General features: G+C 37.2%; 4 protein-coding genes across 9 annotated transcripts; 1 reads left to right on the top strand and 3 right to left on the bottom strand.

Moving 5' to 3' along the window:
- Positions 1 to 2,543: 2,543 nt before the first annotated feature.
- Positions 2,544 to 4,978, top strand: LOC147852730 (pentatricopeptide repeat-containing protein At2g03380, mitochondrial-like). The gene is made up of 2 exons (XM_087333674.1): positions 2,544 to 3,010; positions 3,086 to 4,978. The coding sequence occupies exon 2, from the start codon at positions 3,115 to 3,117 to the stop codon at positions 4,828 to 4,830; it is 1,716 nt and encodes a 571-aa protein (XP_087189800.1). The 5' UTR covers positions 2,544 to 3,010; positions 3,086 to 3,114; the 3' UTR covers positions 4,831 to 4,978.
- Positions 4,979 to 6,113: 1,135 nt separating this feature from the next.
- Positions 6,114 to 14,805, bottom strand: LOC147852729 (phosphatidylinositol/phosphatidylcholine transfer protein SFH3-like). Of its 6 annotated transcripts, none has more exons than XM_087333029.1 (15): positions 14,693 to 14,798; positions 14,242 to 14,385; positions 11,370 to 11,813; positions 11,129 to 11,228; positions 10,741 to 11,007; positions 9,186 to 9,263; positions 8,981 to 9,082; positions 8,715 to 8,764; positions 8,449 to 8,548; positions 8,306 to 8,371; positions 7,613 to 7,711; positions 7,319 to 7,523; positions 6,878 to 7,245; positions 6,430 to 6,504; positions 6,114 to 6,292 (listed from the first exon to the last, which is right to left on the bottom strand). In XM_087333029.1, the coding sequence occupies exons 3-15, from the start codon at positions 11,774 to 11,776 to the stop codon at positions 6,269 to 6,271; spliced, it is 1,941 nt and encodes a 646-aa protein (XP_087189155.1). In that variant the 5' UTR covers positions 11,777 to 11,813; positions 14,242 to 14,385; positions 14,693 to 14,798; the 3' UTR covers positions 6,114 to 6,268. The 6 variants fall into 6 exon arrangements, with proteins under 6 accessions (XP_087189155.1, XP_087189158.1, XP_087189154.1 ...); XM_087333032.1 differs by lacking the exons at positions 14,242 to 14,385; positions 14,693 to 14,798 and adding an exon at positions 12,950 to 13,213 and having other exon boundaries at positions 6,878 to 6,979; positions 7,070 to 7,245; XM_087333028.1 differs by lacking the exons at positions 14,242 to 14,385; positions 14,693 to 14,798 and adding exons at positions 12,535 to 12,655; positions 12,950 to 13,211.
- Positions 14,806 to 18,948: 4,143 nt separating this feature from the next.
- Positions 18,949 to 20,559, bottom strand: LOC147852728 (uncharacterized). The gene is made up of 2 exons (XM_087333706.1): positions 20,483 to 20,559; positions 18,949 to 20,393 (listed from the first exon to the last, which is right to left on the bottom strand). Exon 2 carries the CDS (start codon positions 20,350 to 20,352, stop codon positions 19,273 to 19,275), a length of 1,080 nt encoding a protein of 359 aa, XP_087189832.1. The 5' UTR covers positions 20,353 to 20,393; positions 20,483 to 20,559; the 3' UTR covers positions 18,949 to 19,272.
- Positions 20,560 to 22,457: 1,898 nt separating this feature from the next.
- On the bottom strand, positions 22,458 to 24,312 carry LOC147852727 (thioredoxin-like 4, chloroplastic). The gene is made up of 3 exons (XM_087333528.1): positions 23,803 to 24,312; positions 22,832 to 22,885; positions 22,458 to 22,736 (listed from the first exon to the last, which is right to left on the bottom strand). Exons 1-3 carry the CDS (start codon positions 24,235 to 24,237, stop codon positions 22,605 to 22,607), a joined length of 621 nt encoding a protein of 206 aa, XP_087189654.1. The 5' UTR covers positions 24,238 to 24,312; the 3' UTR covers positions 22,458 to 22,604.
- Between the last annotated feature and the right edge of the window lie 788 nt (positions 24,313 to 25,100).

The following is a 25,100-nucleotide window of genomic DNA, read 5'->3' as shown; positions in this document are numbered from 1 at the left end:
GTCCAATAGGGTATATATGGAGTAGAAAGGGGCATGTATCTCCACGGATTTAGTCATTATTCAATGGAGAATCACAAGTCCAATAAAGAGAGAGAGAGAGAGAGCAGAAAATATGTCATTGAGAATTGCACAATTAGTATTAGGTATATTGAACTCTTGACGCCATGGTTTGGCAACCCTTTGTCCAATATATTCGAATACTTATTGATTACAAAGATAAATGTCTCATTTTACAACAATAAATCTCTTGTCAAGAGACATCATACATAATATTTAATCATTGTTCCATGTTCATGCATGACCTCATCAACATCAACATGTAGTTGCATGGGATTATAGTTTCTCTTATTAGCTCTTTACATTGAGGTGATACGACGACATAGGTTGGGAACATCCAATCCTATTAATCGAAATATTGTCACAATATTTGAATCTTTCTTGTCTCATATTACAAAACTAAAGTAACGAGTGCATAGGGGAGAACAAAGAAACATTGATGAAAAGAACGTCAAATATATTGTAGAAGGCATATGTTGAAAGTGGTGAAACTCCATGGTTCCCAACGGAAATTGTTTCTTTCTTAAAAGAATTTGCTTGTTTTTCATATAGGCCTTTCCTATCTTTGTATGACAACCTAAACTTCCCAACATGTTTTCTTACTACACCAAGTGATATTATTGTTTTTAGGTAGGTGGAATGTTACATTGGAAAATTTGCCTTTTCTTTTACATGGAATGTATGTGATGGTTTCTTATAGATTGACATATATTTTAAGTTTGCAAAGGAATTGATGTGCATATGGTAGCTTGCATAAATGCGTGGAACATTTAGGCCGCTTGTTAGTTTTTTTGTGTATCGGTGCCAATTATGTGGTGGATGGTTGGTGAATATCATTAGCAACTTCATTGATGATTCAACAATTTACCTTTTTAACCTAGATAATGTGTTATACATTTTATGCAAACAAGCACAACTTTTGTAACATTCAAATTGTTTATATAAACCACGGATATACAGTTTGAGCGCTTCATTCACCACTAACCAGAAGCATGACATCATATTTTTCATTGTCATTTTCAATGACGAATAATGAATGAAAAAAGCACTTCTCAATGTGCTTTCGCAATGTTTACGCCATTCAAGTTAGGTTTGTCACTTCCACCAGTAAATGTGTAGTCTATATGTATAACACATAAACTAACCCGATTGAAATGGCAACATGCCTTCAATCTTGAACAACACTAATTTCAAGTTATGTTGAAACTGTGGGTGGTGGGGAGGATGCTCTTATGCCACTCATGATACATTGGGAAGGTATATCTCTAAATGTTGTGGTCAATATTCGAGTAGTAGAAAAAGACAATAAGTGCATGACAGTATATGCAATAGGGTCAATTGGTAGTCTCTTCAATACTTGGTTGACAATGATATACCTTCAAAAACAAGCGCCATCAGGTGCAAGAGAAGGATCACTATTTTGGCACTGTTGGAGCTTTTGGTGAGGTGCATGAAGATGGATCAATCAACAAGGAATTTCAAGAACTTTAGGAATTGTTTACCGAAGGAAAAACTGTTCCAAACGAATCAATACTTTTTCTTACAAAAAGATACAAAAAGAAGGAAACTTGGCTTGTGCTAAGCAATAACCTTATTATAAAAATGGATTGTTAGCAAACATCATTATTGCAAATAAGATGATAGACATGATAACCATACAGTTGCAAGTGGATGTGACTTGAATGTCTTTGTGAGCAATGCTCTTATAGACATGTATTGCAAGTGCAAAGACACTGACAATGCAAGGAGATTATGAAGAAACGTGCGATGTCTGCTGAGATTGAAAGAACGGGGTTGCTAAATGAACATTTTTCTTGGATATGCGGAACATGAATAAGATTGGCTAGAAAGATTATTTATCTTTACCTAGAAAGATTGGCTACAATCATTCGACATGGCTATACAATATTTGTTGTAATATTGGATTATCTTGTATATTGCCCACTTTAATTTTAATACCAATGGATGATAGTTTTTTATGAAAATAAAAAAAAAAACATGCCTTCAATCCTGTTTTTGGTTATGAATAAGTTATAACAACCACTTCTCAACGTGCTTTTGCAATAGTATACCGCATTTAACATACATTATTTGAGAATGTCATATTCTTTCTAACTATATGAGCAATTAAAGACCACATATCAATCCCAACGAAACCCATCTTGTGCACGAAAAATTGCGACAAAAACCTTCTTTGTCTTCAAATCAAGAGCTACATTTTGAGGGGATTTTGCCGGAGCTGAGAGAGAGTGAGGTAAAGGTCACGGATGGGCGGCAATCTCTTTTACATTTGGATCAGAATTTAGTTATTATTATCATCACCATCAGCATTATTAATCATTAAATGTTAAATGTTAAATGTTAATGCTTAATGCTTAATTCCTAATTCTTAGCTATTATCATTATTATTTAGTTATAAGTATAACTTATTATTATGATTTAGTTTTATTTATTCTATCTACTTCCTTTGAGCACTTTATCTGTGTAATCGCTGAAGCCTCGCCCGAGCTTCCTCTCCTCTCTTCTCCTGCCTCAAGAAACCATGGGGCCTTCAAACCTCAGAGCCCCTTTGCCTCGTCCCTTCTACTACAAAACGGATTCACGCCTGCAGATGAGGGAGCAGCTTTTCTTGTAGGATCTCATCCCCTCTTCTCTTACGATAAGGAAAAACGGATGCATACAAACGAGAACATTCGCTTCTTGGATAATTCTCTTCCTGCTCTGTTGAAATCATCAAGAAATTGTCCGTGCAGATGGGCAATCATTTTCTTGCATGGAAATTCTTAAAAGAGCTTTTCCCTACACGAAGGAACCACTACATATACATGGGAAGCCCGTTTATTGGCATTTTGTGCTCCATCTTAGCATATGAAAATGATCTACCTTTCTTAGAATTATGACATACCTCTCGTAGAATCCTGATGACAAAGTTCCTGTCTTGTGAAGAATCAAGGTAAGATATCTTCATTCTAACTAATTCTTCTATTGAGACATCATGATATCATGATGGAGCCTTGCTCTTTACCAGAATAGCAGACAGAAAGCCAAAACAACAGTATGGAGACTTGCCCTTTACCTTTGGTGGAAGAGACGCCGGCAGTATTAAAAGGATCGGATTACGCAAAACTCCATAGAATTCATTATATTGACTCTCGAGCAGCACTTCTGAATTCCATCAAGCTGTGTGGGAAACAGAAGAACCTCTGTGAAGCCATAAAGATACATACTAACATCCGGGAGCGCGGATTGATTCAAAAAGATGTTAATGTTGGCACTGCTCTCATTAGTATGTATGCTAAATGTGGCTCCCTTTCTTTGGCAAAAGAGGTGTTCGAAGAGCTCCCAGCACAAGATACCGTTTCGTGGACAGCATTAATTGCTGGATATGCGCAGAATGGGCTCGGAAATGAAGCTTTGGAATGCTTTGGACAGATGAGAGAAAAGGGATTGTTGCCTAATGCAATCACCTTCACTTGCCTTTTAAAAGCTTGCAGTATATTGAGATTGATCCAGACAGGCGAAGAGATACACAGTGAGGTATTGAAGCAAGGTCTATTGGAAAAGGATTTTGCGCTTGGCTCTGCATTGGTGGATATGTATATGAAGTGTGGTGTGATAGGAAAAGCAGAAAGAGTGTTTGAAGAGCTTCCAGTGCGGAATGTTGTAACTTGGACTGCAATGATTGCTGGGTATACTCAACATGGGTTTGTTGATAAAGCTCTAGATTGCTTCATCGGGATGCAAGATGAAGGAATTTGCCCAAATGTGGTCACTTACATTTGCATTTTGAAAGCATGTGGTAGCATAAGATCGATTCAGAAAGGAGAAGAGATACATGTTGAGATCGCCAAGCAAGAGAAACTGAAAAAAAATATCATGCTTGGCAATGCATTGGTGGACATGTATGTCAAATGTGGTGCAATTGCAAAAGCACAAGAAGCATTTGATGTCCATGAAGCAAGGGATGTTGTCACGTGGACTACTTTGATAGTTGGCTATGCTCAACATGAATTCAGCAATGAAGCTTTGAAGTGCTTTTCAAGGATGCAAGAAGAGGGAATCTCACCTGATCTTCTCACATTTTCAAGCATTTTAAAAGTTTGTGGGAACATAGTGTCAGTTGAAAAGGGAAAGGAAATTCATGCAAAGATAAGCAACAACTTGTTGAAGAAAGATATTACACTAGGCACTGCATTGATAGACATGTATGTGAAATGTAGTGCACTTTCGAAAGCACAAGAATTGTTTGATGATCTTACCATACCAGACACCATCGCCTGGAATGCATTGATTGCTGGATATGCTCAGATTGGTCAGGTCAAAGCAAGTCTTAATGCATTTCATAAAATGGTAGAGCAAGGTAGCAAGCCAGATGATATCACATTCCTTCTTTTGTTGACAGCATGTAATCATGCAGGTCTAGTGGCCGAGGGAGAAATGTGTTTCCACATTATGACCATTGAATACTACTTAATTCCAACTTTAGAGCAGTATACTTGCATGGTTGATCTATTTAGTCGGGCTGGACACTTTGATAAGGCGATGATTTTGATTGAAGAGGTTTTACCTTTTAATCGATTTCAATTATTGCTGGCTCTATTGGCTGCATGCAGACAATGGATAAATCTGGACCTTGGCAGATGGATATTCCAGCATCTAGAACAATTAGATGGAGACAATGCAGCTGCATATGTTTGCATCAGTAACATATATGCAGGTGTTCATATGCAAGATGAAGTGAATGATGATGAAGGTGCCATTGCCATAGTCTAGAAATCTCATTACATTATCTCAAATATTCCAACATTTCCCTTGGCTAAGGGAATGTCTACTGATCTTATAATTTAATGCAACTGTTGTGGATAGATCATTGTTGATAGCAAGGCAGTGATGTAAAATTTCTACAACAGTGCAATAATATGCAATCCAATTTGTGATTTGGCACATGGTGGAACAATTCAGTTCGGCATCCACGTATATAGATATATCTATATATCTATATATATATATATATATATATCTATATATCTATATATATATATATATTTCATCACATGATATAAATGCTAAAACTCAAAATGTGTTACATTAAAACTTGCAAATATAATGTAATTATAAAAAACTTACAGTTAAATAGCCATGAGGTTGTCCCCATTCTAAAACTGAAAATGTGTTACAGTAAAACTTGCAAATATATTGTAATTATAAAAAAACTTATAGTTTGTAGCCATGAGGTTGTCCCCATTGTGGGACAAGGCAATGGGTATAAACACTAAATATGATACAAACTGCTAAATGCCTTAATACAAAAGAAATAACAGTCTAAGAGCATTCTAATGTCATCATTTTACGCACAGTAAATTGTAGTACACAAGATATAAATGACAGGCAATTCATTCAACACCATCATTTTAGAACAATTTTACGTTTTTCAGGATTTTCAAGAGAGCAATTGGGCACTTCCTAAATGGGTCTTCTCATATATGATACAACCATGGAGATTTTTTATGTGCCACTTCAGATTATTGCTAAACGAGGATATTGTTCCAAGGATTTCTATCTACACCCTACACCTTATTTAGTGATGGCTTTCTTTTTGAGACAGTTAGGGAGCATCCATCTAGTTACACAGAAGTGTACAAACTGTTTCCTTTATGAAGCTTCCAGAATATTTTATCTAGAGACTGCCATTAACATTGCCATATCTTTACCGTATTTGCTGATGTCATATCCATCTAATTGCTCAAAAATGTACATAAAACTGTTTAATACTGTTTCCTTTATGAAGATTCCATGCTATTTACTGCTCCTATCAATATCTAGACTGTCATTAACACTGCCATACCTTTTCCAAGTTTAAGAAGGTCCCTTATTACTGCATTTGCATAATAACGGGAATGCACCACATTGTGGTTTACAACAAATGCCTTGTTTTATTCATGGTATGGTAGCAATAAGAATCTGATTCAGGTTTCATGTATATTTTGGTTATATGACTTTACCACGAAAATACATTACATTATTTACACCAGCTAACATAGTACACATCATCAATCTCTTTTAAACTTCCATACAAATTATTGGATTATAGTAATAAGAGCTTATGACATGGCTGTGCCTTATGTCCATCAATGTATGTCACTGTCTTGAAGGTTGCATCCTTTTAACCATTACTGATGGCATTGCCATGGCCCCCTTTATTTGAGATCAATCAGTCGGAGCATATTACCACTCCCTACAAGCAACAAAGCTTTCTCTGTTTCATTTTGGATGAACAAATTTGTTAGGTCGAAATCAGAGGTTATAATGATAATTTAAACCTCAACGTTAAAAGAAATGCTTCAAAGACATCGATAAGAATGAAATTCTTACCTGCCATTTTAAATCTTTGAAGTTCTCCAGGCAATTGTATAGTTCGTTTTGATCAGACAACACTTCATGCAATTTCTGCAAGAAGATTTCAACAGCATATCATAAAAAACTCCTTAGATTTCGCTAATCAATGCATCCAATAAGAAACCTCTACTATTCGGACTTCTAGTACGTTTTCTGGTAATTTTTCACTCATATGTATTATTGGATTGGGCCTAGAGCTTCAATGCCATTGCAAATACGAAGATGAACAAAAGCACTTGACCTCTTCAGAGACTTTACATGTGTTATTGAAGCTTTCATCATTTTACATTCTCGATTCAGACAAAGTTGCACTAAGTATGCAGAATGGGTAAATATTTTATGACAAAGATGATACACGAGCAATTTTAGGTTTTAAGATTCCTCAAGAGAGAGAGAAACAAAAAATTGAGAAGAGAAAACAGACCCTTTTCGTCTCAAAAAGTTCTGCCTCCAAAGCTTTTATCCGATCTGGTGGCTCATCAATGTCTTCTCCATTTGATGATGACTCTTTAGCAGGCTTATCAATCTTATTGACCACCTCTTCTAACTTAGCAACACGATCTGATACTGATGAGTTACTTTTATGCAAATAAGAAGAATTCAATGCTAGAGGTACCCGTGATGCATCGACAATAGCAGAGTTGGTATTTGGCTGGGATGCAAGCTTCTTTTCCATGAGACCAAGATAGTATAGGATGAGGCCAAAAACATTCACAAGGAAAGATAGCACAGAAAGAGCCACACCATTGAAACTCTGACATAATGTATGCCCTAACTTGCTAGGAAACCCAGCTATGGACAACAAGAAGTGTATTTAGAATCTATAACACCTTTATGAAAGCAACAAATAAAGAAAACTTCTTACCTGGTGGAACAAGAACTTCACTTGGATGCCTTTCCATTGACCTGTTCTCATGTACATGCTCAGATGCTGAAGGTTTATCTGCAGAAATTACTGTATTAATATTGTCCTCAACAGGATTCCCTTTCTGATATCCAGCATCCACCGTTTTGTCAACCATGGGTACTAAACTGTCATTATTTATTTCTCTAGGATTATCCAGACTTTCCTAAGACAAAAAATCAGAGAAATCATGAATAGGAGACAAAATGAAAAGCTTCAAGAATTTCAAACTGCATAATTACTAAGAGTTTCAACCTTTTCATGATGCTGAATACTCTCAACTTCCAAGGGTTCATCCTTTTGTGCAGCTGAAGATGACGCTGATGTTGTATCAATTGAGGGATCTGGTGGCTCCTGGTAGTATCGAAAAGCAAAGTTTTACTTCAAATCAACTCTGATGAGAGACGTATATTCTTCCATTTAAAATAATCCTGAACAAATCAAAGGATATGCTATGGTAATTGTAGTGAACTGCTATGGAATTTCATTCAGCCTTGAATGTGTTAACTGTGAGGCCAAAAGCAGTTCTTGCCTCAAAAAGAAAAATCTTGGTTATGTTCACCAAAACCTTGAATTTTAGGTGGCTCCTATGTTCAAGAAAAAGAAGTTTCGCTGTCCTATTAAGCTAACATCGTTATACACTGAAGAATATTATCAGCCTTTGTGAAGTTCACAGAAGAGAGCTATACCCACAAGTTTCTAAGGAGATAATTGATATCCTTAACAGATTCGATACAATTGTTGGAACAAATATATTCCCAGATTCCTGATTCAATCAATCTAGGAACCCGTTTATGAAGAGTTGCTGAGGATATTGTTTCATCCTTCCAGTAAGGAGAGGACAAATAAGGTAGAATGAATTTCATATGAGCATGTGCAAATTTAGTAAACCCTTGGAATCTCTTGATGAGAATAACAGAACTTATGGATTCAAGAAGGCAGAAACACCTTATTACTTGATCTGGAAATAATAGATATTTTAGTCATATGCTTTTCTGCGCCACTCATTACTTTCTGCAACAAAAGAGGAGAGTTAGTCCAAAGAAAAAAATTTAAATAAAATCAAAGAAATAAAGATCTGGGGTTGTGACCTTCATTATTTCTGGATCCTTCCACGGACCCTTATCTGACATCATACAACCACCATCATCAGGACATTTGCAACTTCCACCTAGGAAATCTGGTAATTGGCTGTAGAATATTTAAAAGAAAAAATAAATTCCTTTGTGCTACAGTAATAAAATATACATAAATTTTCACCAGTTGACATCTACTTAGAATTTATAGTTTCCAAAAGACCTGCCTTTTAAAAAGTTAGATCAATAAATCATAAACAATTTCACCGGCTGACACCTACCTGGAATCTATAACTTCCAAAAGACTTTGTGGATAATCACCTCCTAAAACCTGAAAACATGAAAAACATTCTTTGGTATGTGCAAATCTACCCAAGGATGTGTTCAACTATTAAAAATTTTGAACATGTTAATGACAAAATATACTGGGGTTAGATAAATGAGGATGATAGTCAAAACAATGGTTGGCTGAAGGTGTAATTTGCAATGTTGCTTCTCTATTGTCATATGGTACACTTATCTTATCATATCCTTCTAGAAGGCTTACTTGTATTTTTGATGCAGTTTTTGCATCTAGAAATCCCTTTATCGTGCTTAGCAGAAGCTTGAACCCTGAACTGGCATTTATAATGAATAGTTGATGCAGTGTCTATAATAAAATTCACTACATCAGGAGAAGCATTACAAAAGAAGAATTAATGGTTCATTACTCGTCTTGCCCACATTCAAAGTCCACCATGATCATAATATACCTCTGGATAGTTGTCTGAGTCGACTTTGTGTATGCTTGTGATGAGATCTCTTGCACTTTTGCTGAAGTTTTTCATTCCCTGTAGAGCATTTCAAATCTTAGAGTTTGATCAGAGTATGAGATTGCATGAACCAAATAATTCAGAATGCAAAACGCATAATATCAAAAATTATATCAAAACTATTACAGTAACCCTTCATGCCTAGTAACTGTATTTTTCTCTCTTAGAAGCTTCAAATAAACTAGGAAAATCTTTAATCACTCAAACTACCCATGTGGAAGACCCTTTGTTCTAAAATCTATACAGCATGGATCACAAAGTCTTCCACAGAAAAATACATGACCAGCTCCCGCAAAGACATGATTATGAGCTCCATGCTCCCAATTGATTCTTCAATATAACGACTAGCACTATTGGGCTTAAGCATGATCTCCAACTCTCTTTTCCCATTCTATTCTTTGATGTAATGCCTTGCACTGTTGGATTTAAGCATGGTGTGCCATGCTCTTTTAGAATTTTAAGTTTATAGCATTTCTTGCCACATGAGTAGGATTGGGTGGCCTCTGGCCTTGTGTCTTGCAGGATGCACTAATATATCTACATGGTACATACATTCTAAGTAGACAGAGATTTTGATATTGAACTTTGGAAAAAATGATCGTGGAATTTAGCAAGAGCTGGTCAAGGGTGACAGATTTAAACAGCTGGCTCTTGTGTGGAAGGAAACCTGTCATTAAGGAATACAATAGAGTGACAATTCAAACCATCCCAAAGAGTTAAAAGACATCTACTTGCTTTACAAATACATGCATGCTATGCAGAGAGATACTATATCAATTTCAAGCCATTCTGAAGTATTAAAAGACATCTGGTGATATACATAAATGCATGGTGTGCCGAGGCAGATATGTTGGTGAATGTTTGGGGAAACCAAGGTTATGGAGTAAAAAGAAAACTCAAGCCTCAAAAACTAGATCAAATAAATGATTCATATTCAGAGAAAGCATGTCAAGTATACACAATCCCAAATGTATCTAGGGGCCACAATAGAGAGCCATGATTCATACCAGAGGTTGCCTTGATTGATTTTCTACTCAGATATGGAATGTTTTATAGCCTTGAAAGAAATTGCAGTTCCAGGAATCACGAACCTAGTTGTGACTATTTGAAGCATATGTCACACTCCTCTCATTTATGTGATGGAAATATGTTAAGAAGCCACTGGTTCAGAGTATTGTTAACATGAAAGGAAAAAGCATAAATGCTTTGTATCATGCAAATCAGCAATTCTTTAAAGTTATGGTTTACATTGACAACGACGCCTCAGTCTGGGAATTCCATACAGCTTAAACTTCACAACTTATGACTAAATGGTGGTGAACATTAACAATGCACCGTCCTTCACTTTGAAGGAGTATAAAAAATAAGAGTGAGAACATGGGAATTTAGTTCTATCAGACAAATGTAGCTTCATCTCATAAGTCCCTAAACAATGTGTGGCTAGACTAAAAAGTGAAAGTGTAGAATTACTGAGATAGAGATATAGAAAGCATACTATTCCTGCTACATCAAGAATGGTCGTGGTAGAATCAGTATGTTTTCCACCTGCAATAGAACATGCTGGAAACTTCTTTTCTACAGTTCTTTCAAATTCGAGCACATGATACTTGATATATCTCTCCATAGTTGTCACTGTGATCAATTTTTGAGGATCAACTTTCCCAATCAACTCTACGTAAACAGGCCTCCCACATTTGTCCACGCCGTGATGACCTTGTGGATAGAGCTTCCTCACTTCATGAACCTCGTCAAAATGGAAATTCTACAATTGACTTCAGAATCAAATTGAGATAATAACCGATGTACAGGTCTTTCAACTATTTCAGCAATAACATTTCAAATTCATATTGAGATATCAAATCTCTAAAAGTTGCCCTACTGACCTTCTCAATGTCATCCGTACCATACTCCTTTCGCCATTGTAACATGTTTTTCCACATGATTCTCGTTTTCTCAATGTCAAACTTTCGTGCCTGTAGAAACCTGATGGAACATATGATACATAACTTAAAAATAATAGAGATACCAAATATTACATCTTGATGAAAAATTATATTGCTTAGCAAGAGGAACCAAGAATCAATCCATCAAATCTGAAACACCATTAGATCACCCTGACATTACCTTAACAGCTTATGGTAATCATCATGTTTTTCTGGGAGAAGATTTTCTTCTAAAAGTATTTGCCGAAACTTGTCAACTATAGCAATCTCGTCTGAATATCGCACATCCTCAATAGCAAAAATATGGCTTACACTACTATTACTTCTTCTTCTTGAAAATGAAGACCTTAACTTTGCAAAAAGACCACTTCCACTGTTCTTCCTCTTGCCTTTCAAGTCTAATGCATCATGTTCAGTAACACTAGGATTAGATTTCACTGCTGCCTTCTCATCTTTCTCATCCAAAGGTTTAGACAAGTGTTCACGAAGAGAAACAAAGTCTCCCTTGCTGTTCAATTCTCTTTCATTCTTTATTCTTAGCGAATGCAAAGGTAAACTCCTTTCTGCTTCCATGGAGCTGTGAGGCATTATATTATCGTCACCATCATCATAAGATGGCCAAAACCTGCAAAAAGGCAGTGAAAATTAAAGATGAAATGAAGCAGAAAGAACTCAAAATGAGTATCAATCAAAACAAAAGCCATCTCAGCATTCTGTGAGCGCATTTTCCAGCAGAAAACAGGCTAAAGAAACGGACAGTTGAAGCCAAATGAGTCTCTTTCTGAGCATTTTAATGAGAATTAAGCAAATTTCCGAGCAGAAAAAAGAAAGGAAGATACTAGTTGAAGCATGTTCAATTGTGAGATACTAGTAAACAAGGAAACGAATTATTTAAGCCGTATCCAAGTAAAAGTTACATCATCATAAGATAGAGTCCAGTTTCATGGGCAGCCACTGCAGAAAACAGAAAAAATGGAACTGCAATAGAATGTCTTTTAAAGAATTAATGCATCGAATAAAACAACCTCGGTATTTCAGTGGAAATTATGACATATTCAGCAGAAAACACTATCAGGTGTCATATCCAAGAAATATTGAGAATACAAAACATTTTCAGAACCCTTTCAGTGAAAATCAGGCATATTCAGCAATAATAGTAATAATAATAGACGCCATATACAAACACAGATGATTTTTAAGTTATTAGCATAAGAGAGACAGAGATAGAAACTATTCAATTTCATAGCCAACACTCGCAAGGAAGTAGCAAAAAATGAGAGGTGGAGCTAAGTAGGGCTCCGTATGACAGAATTCAAGAAGAAAAACAAAATTATTAAAACCATAACCTTCGGCAAATGGGAGGAATTGAAGCCAATAACCAACAAAATACACAGAAACGGAAACTTCTTTGGGACGTCAATGCAGTGGGAATTGATGTAAAATAATTGATAACGCCATGTCCAAGCACTATACATTAAAAATCTACATTCATTGTGATAACTTCAATCGAAATAAGACATTGATCAAAACATATCCAGCACAAGAAGAAAAGGGTATTAACAATCGAAGCCATATTCAGGGCAATACGCAGGAAATGAAGCTTTTCTTTGTGATAATTTTCAGCATGAATTACGCATATCCAGAAATTCCTAACCACATAGCACAAAAAGAAGATTCCAAGACATATACATACATCAACATCCACCATAAATGTACATAGCAGAGAAAAAACATGACGGAAACAAACAGCGGAGAGAATACCTGTAGATAGATAGATAGATAGATGAGGAAGGCAGGGATCAGGAGAATCGAGGAAATTTGTACTTCAAAGCAGGATGAGTTTCTTCGGAGGGAAGCATGAAGATGAAAGATGAAGCGTTCTAGAGGCACCTCTGAGAGAGAGAGAGAGAGAGAGAGAGAGAGGAGAGGCAGACAGTCTCTGGAAGATTGATTATTAATCCTAATAATTCAAACAAGAAAAGGGACTCATTGTTCCATATCCAATTACAAAAAAGAAGCTGTCTTCTCTCTCTCTCTCTCTCTCTCTCTCTCTGCATTTCCGCGTGGGTGGTCAGCAATGGCGGGTTTCACATTGCAGGACTGAAATGGGCGGACGGTTCCTTCTAAGATGAAGCACAATGCTGAGGTGGCAGACCAACACGACATCGCGGCGGCAGACAAAAAAGAAACATGTTGACGTGGCAGACAAGAAACAAGTTGAGGTGGCAGGCACTACACTTGTTGCCCTAACAAAAACACACACACATTTGATATTGACGATTCACGAATGATTCATTTTGTTTGAAACACGGGCCAAACACCTCTGTGTGCTTCGGTCATCTAACAACCTCGTGGACGTAAATAATTGTGTTTTTAAGGCCATGCCTTGGAACTCGATGCAAAACATGCAAGGCGAGAATGCCTTCGTGTCTGTCTTTGGATTTAGATTTCTAGAATAGAACTGAGTTGTGCCTCGAGTTGAGCTCTATGTGTGTGTGGAAGGGAAGACTTGGAAAACAGGTGTGGTGCTTACAACTGTCAACAATCCAAAAGTCATTAGATCGGTTCTTCTAAAGTGTCAACCAGCTTGTGAATCTAGGTATTTAGAATGATATGGAGACGAATGAGTTTTAGGATGGATTCATAAGTTATGGAGGGAAACTTTGGAAGAGAGGCATGGTTCTTACATGATTGTCAACGATTTTGTGCTATGAATGTTATGGACACCGGTGGTGTCTTAGCTTAAGCTCACAATGTCTCTTAGAAAATAGATGTGTTGGCACTAGAGTAACTACTAACAATGTTTCTTGGGGCCTTTGTGAGTGACTTGAGCTCAAAGAAAGCCATGGAAAAGGGATGTTGTGGTAATGATTGGTTGCAAAGACATAAGAGTGATGATGATTGGCAATATGTTCAACCAAAACGCTAAACCAATCACAATTTGTTTTTAGTTCTAGACAAAGCATTCAAGGAAGTGACGTGACATTTACACAGAGTAAACCAATCACAATTTGTTTTTAGCTCTAGACAAACCATTCAATGAGGTGACAAACCATTTGATGGTAGAGGAGTAAGTTGTAATGTGATTCCAAAGTAATCGAGAGCTTCAAGTTCAATTCTAATTCATGGCAGGGACTACCATTTCCCTCTAGATAGTCATACAAATCATCGTGAGATTAATTGACATTGCCTTGCAGCTGAATTACATTGAGTTACATGCCACATGGTAAGACTAATAATAGCACGTAAACAAGTGAAGAAAAACATTGTATCACATTTGAATGATATGACTACTAATATCTAAACAATTCACAAATAAAATTCATTTGCACTTTATTCTAATGGAATTTGATAGCCTGGATAACAATGAATTGACATTTTCAAGCAAGAATAACTGACATGTGTGATTGAAATGGTGGGAGGTTATGACCTTTAATTTTGATGACATAAGCTGTGAAATGTATAGCTAAACAAATTATGCTCGACATGGTGGAAAATGATAACCTTTAATTTTGATGGAGTTATCAAAGATTATTGAAGATCCTACATGCCTTCAATATGAAGTGTTTTGAGTCTCGACATAAATTAGGATTTTGTTAAGTGTCTATTGGCCTACAAATTGGATGTGTTTTTGCATTGTTTACAACACAATTTTATACCATTGATTTTACATGAATTAGGGATTCTTGATGTGTATGCATTGGTATTGTTTAATACTTGGAGCATCTCATATCAACATATGAGTATACTTCAAATCACTCCAAACCTTAGTGCCCAAAGTATCTTTTGTAGTATTAAATATCATTTTATTAAAAGAAGCCATTAATAAATGTATATCATCAAATGACTTATAGAATTTACGTTATCTTATGCATATTACCACTATGTCAAGCATGAGTTTATGTTCATGCATACGAATAAAATGTGTATGGTATATGGGTGAAACTTGTCGTAGTACACAACACGTGTTTCTTATTTAAACTATGTGTCTATGAAATATGAATCTGTAGTTCATCTATTGATACAAACATGATAACAAATTTCACATGTTGAATAAACAACAAACCATACATTAAGATGTATGCACGTGAGGAGTATGAAAGCACCAACAAATTGAGAGGCTAGATCCCTTACATAATGTGCCACTCTTCTTGTCTTCCTTCCTTTCTTTGTTCTCGAATCTCCCCTTCTTCATTTTTCATATCATTCAAGGACATAGGCAACCTAGAGTTCTTGAAGTCTTCACCTTCGTTCATCCACTCAATTATGATCTTTATCATTTCTTAGTTGCGTCTTCATCATGTTCTACTTTCTTTGGCATCACGTAAATGAATGGCTCAAACCCTTGGGTCTTCTCCTACCATATACTAACAGTCTCATAGTTTCCGTCATTCTTTCCATCTTCCTCATGTAGTCTAGTGCTCAGTTAATGTCGCCCCTAAGCACATTTGAGTTGATTGTCACACAAACTCACATATTTAGCGCTTCAGGTTTAAATCTTGAAGAGGCATTAAGAGACGTATAAGTACTCCCATATTTGCAAGTGTTAGCATATGATGCTACTTTGCACTTGTGCATTAGTCTAATAAACCATATGCACATATGAACATTTACATTTATCTATGTCCTAAGAAAAATTACATAAAGCTTGCAATTACATATTGCAATTGGTTTAGGCTTTAGCATGAGCACTAAGTGCCATCATACGTTTGCACCTCCTAGCATGGTAGTATCTTTTTTCTTTTTTTCTTTTTTTTTTCCAAAAAAAAACTCCTTCCATTAGATATAAAATTTTACATATGAGATTAATATATACAAATCCCTGTAGGGACGCGATAGGTTCATCTTATGTGGATGCCCACCGACTCAATAAAGGGGGAGGTCGACCATTGTTGGATGAAGGCTAGTAGTCATTGTCTTTCAACTCCATCGGAGTCGCCCTTGAGACCATCATATTGGCTTTTTAGAGTGGCTACAACTTCACTCCATATCTCTTGCATTAACACTATTGGCTGCACGGTTTGGTGGGAGAAGACTCGTCTACACCGTTGTTTTCATAGAGTCCAAAGAGTTATTGGGTTTACCAATTCCAACACCACTTGAGATTTGACATTGATAGGAGTTGAGTGGACATTGTCGATGGTAGAGAAAAAAACCTCTTGTGCTTTTATCACCAAAACCATCCCCTCCTCCTGATGCTCGTATCTGTCAATTGGGGCCTACCATGATAGCCAATGTATATTGCCCCACTTAATTAAGCCTTGCACCTAGCATAATTGCAATAAGTGGCCAACCCCCTGCCATATTCGATGGGACTCTTGGCAGTTCCACAAAGCATGTCAGATTGATTCTATTGCATTTGGGCACTGTACACAATTAGGAGAGCTAAGTTCCCATGCTGCCATGCACCAACCGGTAGTGACCTATGTATTAATAGTCATTGGAAGGTGGTGATTTGCCATGCGTGTTGTTGTTTCCAGATTTTTTTCCAAAACTTGGTGATAATTGTGTGAGGAACATGATATGTGTGCCAAACCTTTGCAATAGCTGGCTCTCGGGCGGTTTGAGCAGCTAGAATATGGCGACCCAATCATTTGTGAATTGGAAGAAAGGGATGGGTTTGCTTCCTTGCCCCATGTAAGGATCATGCCATGTCCATTGCAAAGGGTCCCAACTAACCTTATTTGAGGAAGGAAATGGGAGAGGGGCAACAAAGATTTCTATAATTTACTCGTAAACAATGAAGAGTTCATGTTCTTAGTTTCATTTTTTTTGGTTATATGCATCCATATTCTTGTGAGGAACCACCATTGGGCATTTTTTTAGAACCAATCATTTGTAAATGGTATAACAATTAGATACCAAATATTTTATGACATTATGGATCCAATAGAATGTTATCTTAGATGGAGATGATATTTTAAAGAAACAAATGAAATAACACTTAGCGTGGGATAAGTATTGGCATTGGACAGTAAAAACAATGAAGAATTGCATATCTTAAGAAGTATTGGACTATTTTGAGAAGCCTAATTTTCCAAACATTTAGTATGAAGCATTACACTTATAAAGGATTTTAATAAATTTCAATACATATAATAGAGAAATGTAAAGCTCTTGATATGTTAAAAATCAACATATCTCCTAAATTTCATCAATGTCTTTGATAATTGTATTTGTGACATTATAAATTCAAGAAGCATGGCAAAGACTTTTGCCAAGTCATCACATTGTGCTTTGCATGGAAGGCATTGTTCAATATTTTAAGAAGATCGAACATTTGAAACAAGGGAAGAAATGATAATAAAAAAACAATTAATGTGTGGATTTGTCATCCATATTCCTAAGGCTATGTGTAGCACCTATCTCAAGGACTCAAAAAGCTTGATCATTTACCATACATGATGTTGATTAGTTGTTACCACGGAAAGACTCTCCCATTATATATTGCAAAACGCTCAATCATTTTTACCATTCACAATATTGATTGATTATAACTTTTTTGAATAGAAGCACATCACACATGCATCAAGATATTCCATGCTAAACACATTTTAAAGCATTCCCGTAGAACAAATAATTCATTTTAAATCCACAACTTCACCTAAATATATGATCGTAGATTGTGCTTTATAACGTCAAGGTTGTACGCCGACATTGCATACATTATAAAATTTCTTTATATCATTTTCTTGAGATTATGCATATGCACAAATCAATGTGGTCCTAAATAATGTATATAATATAAATGGCTTATATTGCCCAAGGGTTCTAAACAATAATATTGCCTTACAAAAGTATAATTTCTAAACTATGTTTACTTTACTCTTTCGAGATAAGTAAAGTGACACATTGTTTATAAAAGGTGTCACTTGGTTGCTCGCACTCCCCATTTCTACATTCAATCGATCTTACAAATCAAATAATTAAAGACTAAATATTGCACATCATAGGCTATATCATATATGTAATCATAACGAGAACAATATGCTATATTAACTTGTTATGGTTTCTTTATTGTGCCACATTATGTGTTCATAAGCCACAAAAATCACCCATATTCTGCTTTGTGAACTCATAATTCCATCCCTTAATGAATCTTGCTATACATATCTCTATATTATATAAAAAAGTATCCAGATTCCATAAGAAAAATAATAGGACTAGCTAAGGAGATGAGATGGTTGAATAACTAGTATCATCTTTTTCTTAGCTCTTTATATTGTGCCAAGATCTCCTTCTAATACTTCGTATAGCTCGAAAAAATGGGTCGTACAACTGAATTGCAAGGGTGATTTGCTTTCCGACAAACATAACTTATGCTAACAAACTTTCTTGTGTAATAATTCGTAGGCAATATTAAGATTCAAAACAATCTGGTAAGCGTTAAAAAGTGGGAACTTGTGTTACTCAAGTGGTTGGAAATCGACATTTTCTTATGTATGCATTGATGTGGAAGAGTTGAAAATTGAGTGATTGCCAATAGAGGATGTGGTTAGAAATCAACATTTTGTATAATTCGAAGACAATGATGATTAAGTGGGAGGCCATTTTTCGCAAGAATGCTAATGAAGCTTACCGCCGTCTTAAAATTGCATGGACAATTAACAAGAAACGTGTCGTGTAAATAAGCACACTTGCTGAACACTTGCTACGGTTTGGAGAATGAGCACTTTCAGACAAAGGTCACTAAATGGACAAGTGGTGTTTGATAGCACATGTAACAATGCGTTTTTAGACAAGAGTTTGGAGACAAGGGACAAATGGAGAGAACATATTTATAAAGAGAAATTGAATGAAGAGATGTGATTAGTAGAGATGTATGTCAGCATAGGGAGCACCCAAACTCATTGAGGGCTTTTTGGACAAGTCCAAGAACAGAACAGAGAAAGATAAAGATACTCAAAATAGATGGGTTAGTGAAGCGACAAACCCTAAACCCTAAAGAGCTCTGGGCATGAAGAATTCAGTAACATAAAGTTAGAAAGATGCATGTTTAGCAGGTGAAGGTTATGGTTAATCAAGTTAACCCCAAGTGTGCTGCTGGATTCTAAGTCATTATGCAAAGAAGACACCACATTCGATCAACTGATGTGGTACTTGAGGTTGCTCTGCTGCCTCTCCATCTCCCGTTGTAGCGCAGCCGCGAGGGTTCGTGGGCTAATACAAGCCCTGGCTTGGTCCTCTCGGAATTGCTTCAGAAGCTTAGATGCCACAGCCTCTCCTTCGTGATCCTCCACCATGTCGCCAGTGAACTCATGGAGGAAAGGAGTGGAAGTGCGGTGGGCCCTGGCCGATTGGTGGCGGTGCCGACGGAGGAGTAGGTGGTGGTGGTGGTGATGGACCATGTGGCGGAGGTGGGCATCGTGGCGATGGCGAGGGTCCGGTGCCGCCGCCATGAAGGAATTAGGGAAGAGACATGCCTTGGCAGCCTTCGAAACGCGACAAATCACACGAGGAAGAGAAGAGGAGGAGGTGGAGGAAGACAAAGAAGGGGCCTTCCGCTTTGTCCCCACGGCTACAGGAGCTCCCTCTAACTGTTCGAAACCCGGGGCGATCCGGAAGCAAGAGGGAACTACGGAGAACATGCCGCCGCCGGCAAAGCTCGGGAGGAAGCGGAGGCGCTTGGAAGGACGTGGATCTGTGGTAGCACTCCATTCCAAGGAGGAAGAGGAAGGGACCACCATGTTTTCATGGTGGAGGAGAGGTTTACTGGCCGCAGCCGCGGTAGCGCTGCTGCGCAGCTCCTCTGCTAAGCAGAAGCCGAATTCATTGGAGAAAGCGTTGAGCTCGAAGGAGTCGTAGAGAGAGCTTCCACAATCCCAAGGGGTTCGCGTCTCGGCCTCCTTCTGGACACTCTTCTTTACTGCCGCCATTGCTGGTTTATCCTCTACGAACCGGGATACCGAGGCCATGGTCAACTCGTGGGGGCACGCCTCGTCTCGGCATCGCCACTTACTGCCGCCTGCAGCAGCTTCTTCTTCTCTTCTCCGCCGAAATGTATCCATGCTATCCGTGTAGCCACTGTTGAATCGATCCAAGTGATGGTTGTTGTGTAGGTGCAAGCGGCGGGCTACTTCTAATGCCGATTCTCCTTCTATAAGAGCATGAGCATTTGGAGGATTCTGGTGGTTTCTGACGAACAGAGGGCGATGCATTATCATCTATCTATCTATCTATCTATCTATATATCGATAACCAAATCCTGAAAGGAGCAACAAAGACCTCTGAGATTTTAGTTATACATAAATGCAGAGAGTCGACTCTTACATACATATATATATATATACATACATGAGAAACATGGGACACATAAATAGCCGTTGAAATTGGATCACGACCACAACATCAAGAACAGGGGGACATCATGGCCCATGGGCTTTCTCTCTCCTTGTTTCTATGCTATTACATACACTATATATTTGGGCCTTACCGTTGCACTTTCACTTTTTGTCAACGTGCAAAGTTGCAAACTAACAAACACAACGACCCAATAGACCAAGCCCACTATCTGAATCTCCCATATAACACCCAATCATTCCATGACCTCTTCTCTTAAAGAATCATCCCATAAGAAAGTAGTTTGTTAGGTATAGGATTTTTTTATTGGCGCCCCTCGCCTAGGTCCCTTGCCCCCACCCCCCACCCCACCCACTAAGCCGGAGGACACAAAACCTTCTCTTTCAGGATACTTGTGAGATCCCACCATTTCTTCTTCAATTGGAGAATAACGCATTCCTCACCGCAGAGCTTGTTGTGCTTCCAACCAAATGGGGAGGCAGCCTCTGAACGGGAGGGAAGATGCACATTTCAACAATTTTAGTCAATAAGGACACTTTGGAGGGAAATGTGTGTGCAAAGTTAGTTTCATATTGTTCACTTGATATAAAATATTTGGGTTCCTAATCATAGCATACATTGAAATGCGATACCTTATTTGTCTATTTATTACCTTGACCCTTTATCCCATTGCACCTACTACACCTACCTAGGGTTGACTACATTGGGCATTTTCTAGGACACAATGCTCATTCATTACAATTGTCGTCGAGGCACATAGAAGTGTTTTCATCCTTGCATAAGACTTATCGCAAGAAGTTATAGAGTAACCATTATTCTCCCAATTTATTATTATTTTTTGCTTCTATCATAACGCTTCCCTCCCTTAAACAACTAGTATTTCAGTTCATATTATTATTCTTGGGCAATTTCTTCTCCATCTTTCCACGCATATAACTTAGTTGCATAATCCCTTTCCATACAAGATGCCTCCAATGACCCAATCTCTTCTTGTAGGTTTGTCATCTACCTCTATAAAACATGTATTTTGAATCGGCAAACATCTTGCACAACTTCATTCAGTCCAGTGTCAGCTTTTCCAGCTACTATCAAGACTGATTTAATTGTTCTAAGAAGACCAAAAAAGGTGCTCACACCAACCATATTTTGCAAAGTCTTAGCATTATTTTTTCACTAAATGCATTTCTTGATTCATTTCCCCATTACATTATCAATGTTGCATTTCAATGAAAATATACATAAAACGATGGTGATTGATCTATCATGGAGATAAACATACTATTATACTCGAAATGGTTAATGCTCGAAATTTGAATCCTTGATTCAGATGTGGAAAGAAAAGCATTTTCTCTTTATTGAACTTTACTAAAACTATGCATTATTCAGATTTCTATACTCACTTGTTTTCCCCTTTTCTGTATATGCCACTCAATATGTTCACCATATATGCATTCAAGGTGTGCTTATCATCTTTGTTCACACGGTATCCACATTAAGACATCAAGAGCCTTAGCCACATTACTAACATGAAATGCTTGTTGATCTCACATTGATACTTGAATATCAAACAAGTACTCGTGACTAACTTCTTGGGATTGCATTCAAACCTTCATTTCTATGTTTAACTATGGTATCACTCATTTCCATCAATATTTGGCAAGCCTTGATAACTTTCCATACTCTACGTACCAAATCACAAATTTGGTACTTGCCAGACAAACCATATTAATGCATATGCCAAAAGATTCTTTGCACACTCTCTTTCTATTTGCTCGTTAGTCTTTGTTCATACGTTTGGCACCACTTCGCATATTGCTTTTTGAATAGAATTATCTCTAATTCCTTGGAAATGTCCCTTCACTTTCTTATTCTTAAATTTACAAGATCTCTTGTGAGCCTACATGCAAAACAGACCACCAAGAAGCCATTAGATGAGGTGAATAAACCACAAAGAGTGTTACAAGACATCTACCATAATTGACCCAGGAAAAAACTTTGCAACTGAGTCCTAAAATATATATACATATTTAATTCATGGGTATTATTAGGATTATACAAAAGATTAATAGAAAGGCTGGGCAAGGTCATCCTAGACATGAGAGCTTGGTTTTCATATTTATGTTCCATTAAAAGAGGCATTATTTGGAAACAAGTATTTCTCAATAGTTTCATCGATCTTGGTTCTCTCTCTTGTAGCAAAGGACTCCAACAATTTGCCATCTTTGTAGAAATGGAACAACGGCACAACCTATAGTTCCCAAAATGAGCAACACGAACAGTTATTAGATTCAAGAGCTTTTCTCTTCAAAGACTTTACTTTTCTTAAAGATATATATAACTGACCCTAATTTTCAATCTTTCTGCTACCTCTGATTGCTCCTCGTATTCATCCATAACCTGCAGAATCCAAGAATTACCCCAAGTAACCAGAATTTTGTTTTTGCGGTTATTTTGAGATATTTGAAATATTTGCATAGCAAGATCATGAGTTCAAATTTGATTGAATATTCATATTTTTTTGTCCTATATGTTAATCCATCTAAACCAATAAATTCATCAATGTTGGTTCATGGATCTACGACTACCCACTGGCGATCCTTAATGCAATCACACATTGTGGCATCGATTTACCTGTTTTTTCATACTGACTGAGCAAGTGACACCAATAACCAGACTATGACAAGTGCTGAACAATATGGCAACCTTACAGTCATTGAGTGAAGTAGCACACAATGTACTGTGTCAAGCATACACATAATGTCAGAATTGTGGAGTTGATTAAAATAGACAAAGCTCCATAATTTCTGTCTCATTGGCCAGAGTATGGATACTATGGTGTGGCCACTATACCCAAAGTTTATTTTCATATAAAGGGGTAGCTACCCTTTTTGTGCACTCATCTCTTTCCTTGTGTTGGTTCTGCTTACATATACATTTTGATTTTTGTGAAGAACCAGTGAATCATTTGAGTCGGCTGATTGATCCCAGTTAATATCTTGTTAGAATAATCCAACAAACATGTCATAGGTTTCACAATTTATGCTGGAGATTGATACAAAAACTCGGTTACCTTTCTTATACATATAAGCATTTAAAGAAACGTGTTGTACTATGATAATTGATTCATATCCTATGATGAAGATCAAAGAAACTCCAGTTACTCATCTTGTAAGAATAACTCAACAATAAACCTATCATAGGATCCATAACCTATGTTGATGGAAGTTTGAATAAGACATTATATTTCCTCTTTTTGTAAGAGTCATCAAATCCAGAGAAAACCAATGATGAAAGACTGATTAAGGAAAACTCACATTATGCTTTAGGAAAATGACAGCATCAGCATGATCCCCTGCTCCTTTGCAAAGCTTCATAAACCCCTGTTCTATATATTTACAACTACCACAAGCTGTTCTATAGAAATCCACAACAACAAGTGAATTGCTCTGTTTCGCAGCCTCTAGGTATCCGGAGAGCTCAGCATTAGTTCTGAATTCCTTCACACAATCCACAGGGCATAGATCTAAATCATCGTCGTCGTCTCCTTTCCCATCGTTCTTCTTCTTCAAAGATTGCAACTTTCTGAACTCTGCAGAGTTCAATGCGGACAGGGGATGCAGGAAGACGCCATGAGGAGAGGACTGAGACCTTCCAACACCAAGGGTTGTTGATCTGAGCTTTCTGAGGGAGTCGGGCCATGAGATATATCTACCCACGGGGAAGCTTAGGTCTGCATAAATGGCAAGCATGTTTAATAAGATTTGATGTACGCAAAAGTAGAAGCAAAGGTAGAAATGATGTGTAGATCTTGTCTACATGGTATGATTCTTTGAATAGGAATGGCACCTCTCAAAATGTCCATGTCTGTCCAAAGATCCTTTGAATGGTATTACAAAGGTAAGTCATGGATTCGCTCTAACGCTCTTGTGATAATCGTGCACCACATGAGCTCCACATTATCATGTACATTGGGTTTTTTGGTTTCGATCGGGGCTCTCCATTGGTAATTATCGTATTGGCACTTTCCAGTTTTGTCATTTGCCTTGACCCCTTGACTTGCACCATATGAACCATCAATGATCAACTTATGCATGCAACATGGTGATGGGTTGGGTAAGGGACTCAACAAAGGTGGCTTGGCATATTGACCATCTTTGATCATACGGTGTGCCTAATGAGGCCACTTGTATGGAAATATTCTAGTGGGTGAAGGCATTGTCATGTCCATTTATTAACCAAATCTTGTGATTTTTTATATATACGAAACTCATAGGCCTTGGACAAATGGATGACCATCAAATCCTAATAGTGATTGTACGTTTTCTCCAGTCACTCTCTTTGTTTGGGTGTTGCCATGGCAAATCACACATATCAACATCAAAGTCAAAAAAATGAGAGGACCAACATTTGGTCTTTGACATGGCCTCAACCATGTCCCATATATTGTATTAATCTCTCATTGAAGTTAATAACCTCTCGCAATAAATAAAGTAAACAAGTTAATATAAGGGGTTGTTCACAATTACATGGGTTGCACAATTGAAGGAGATAGATAAATAAGCATAGATATAACCTAATTCAAGGCAGAGTGATGCAACGCATCCATGGATGA

This window comes from Azolla caroliniana, unplaced genomic scaffold, assembly GCF_043228905.1.
Source record: "Azolla caroliniana isolate FFs.n. ecotype wild unplaced genomic scaffold, voAzoCaro1.0.p SCAF_17, whole genome shotgun sequence".
Taxonomy (NCBI): domain Eukaryota; kingdom Viridiplantae; phylum Streptophyta; class Polypodiopsida; order Salviniales; family Salviniaceae; genus Azolla; species Azolla caroliniana.
Note: the sequence above shows the minus strand (reverse complement) of the source record. Positions and strands in the feature narration are given on the sequence as shown.

Coding starts and splice junctions, on each gene's coding strand:
- LOC147852730 (XM_087333674.1), top strand. CDS start 3,115: ATGGAGACTTGCCCTTTACCTTTGGTGGAAGAGACGCCGGCAGTATTA.
- LOC147852728 (XM_087333706.1), bottom strand. CDS start 20,352: ATGATAATGCATCGCCCTCTGTTCGTCAGAAACCACCAGAATCCTCCA.
- LOC147852727 (XM_087333528.1), bottom strand. CDS start 24,237: ATGCTTGCCATTTATGCAGACCTAAGCTTCCCCGTGGGTAGATATATC. Junction 22,886..23,802: donor TCATTTTCCTAAAGCATAAT/GTGAGTTTTCCT, acceptor TGGATTCTGCAG/GTTATGGATGAATACGAGGA. Junction 22,737..22,831: donor CAGAAAGATTGAAAATTAGG/GTCAGTTATATA, acceptor TGGGAACTATAG/GTTGTGCCGTTGTTCCATTT.
- LOC147852729 (XM_087333030.1), bottom strand. CDS start 11,776: ATGCCTCACAGCTCCATGGAAGCAGAAAGGAGTTTACCTTTGCATTCG. Junction 11,008..11,128: donor GTACGGATGACATTGAGAAG/GTCAGTAGGGCA, acceptor AGTCAATTGTAG/AATTTCCATTTTGACGAGGT. Junction 7,524..7,612: donor GTATTCAGCATCATGAAAAG/GTTGAAACTCTT, acceptor TTTTTGTCTTAG/GAAAGTCTGGATAATCCTAG.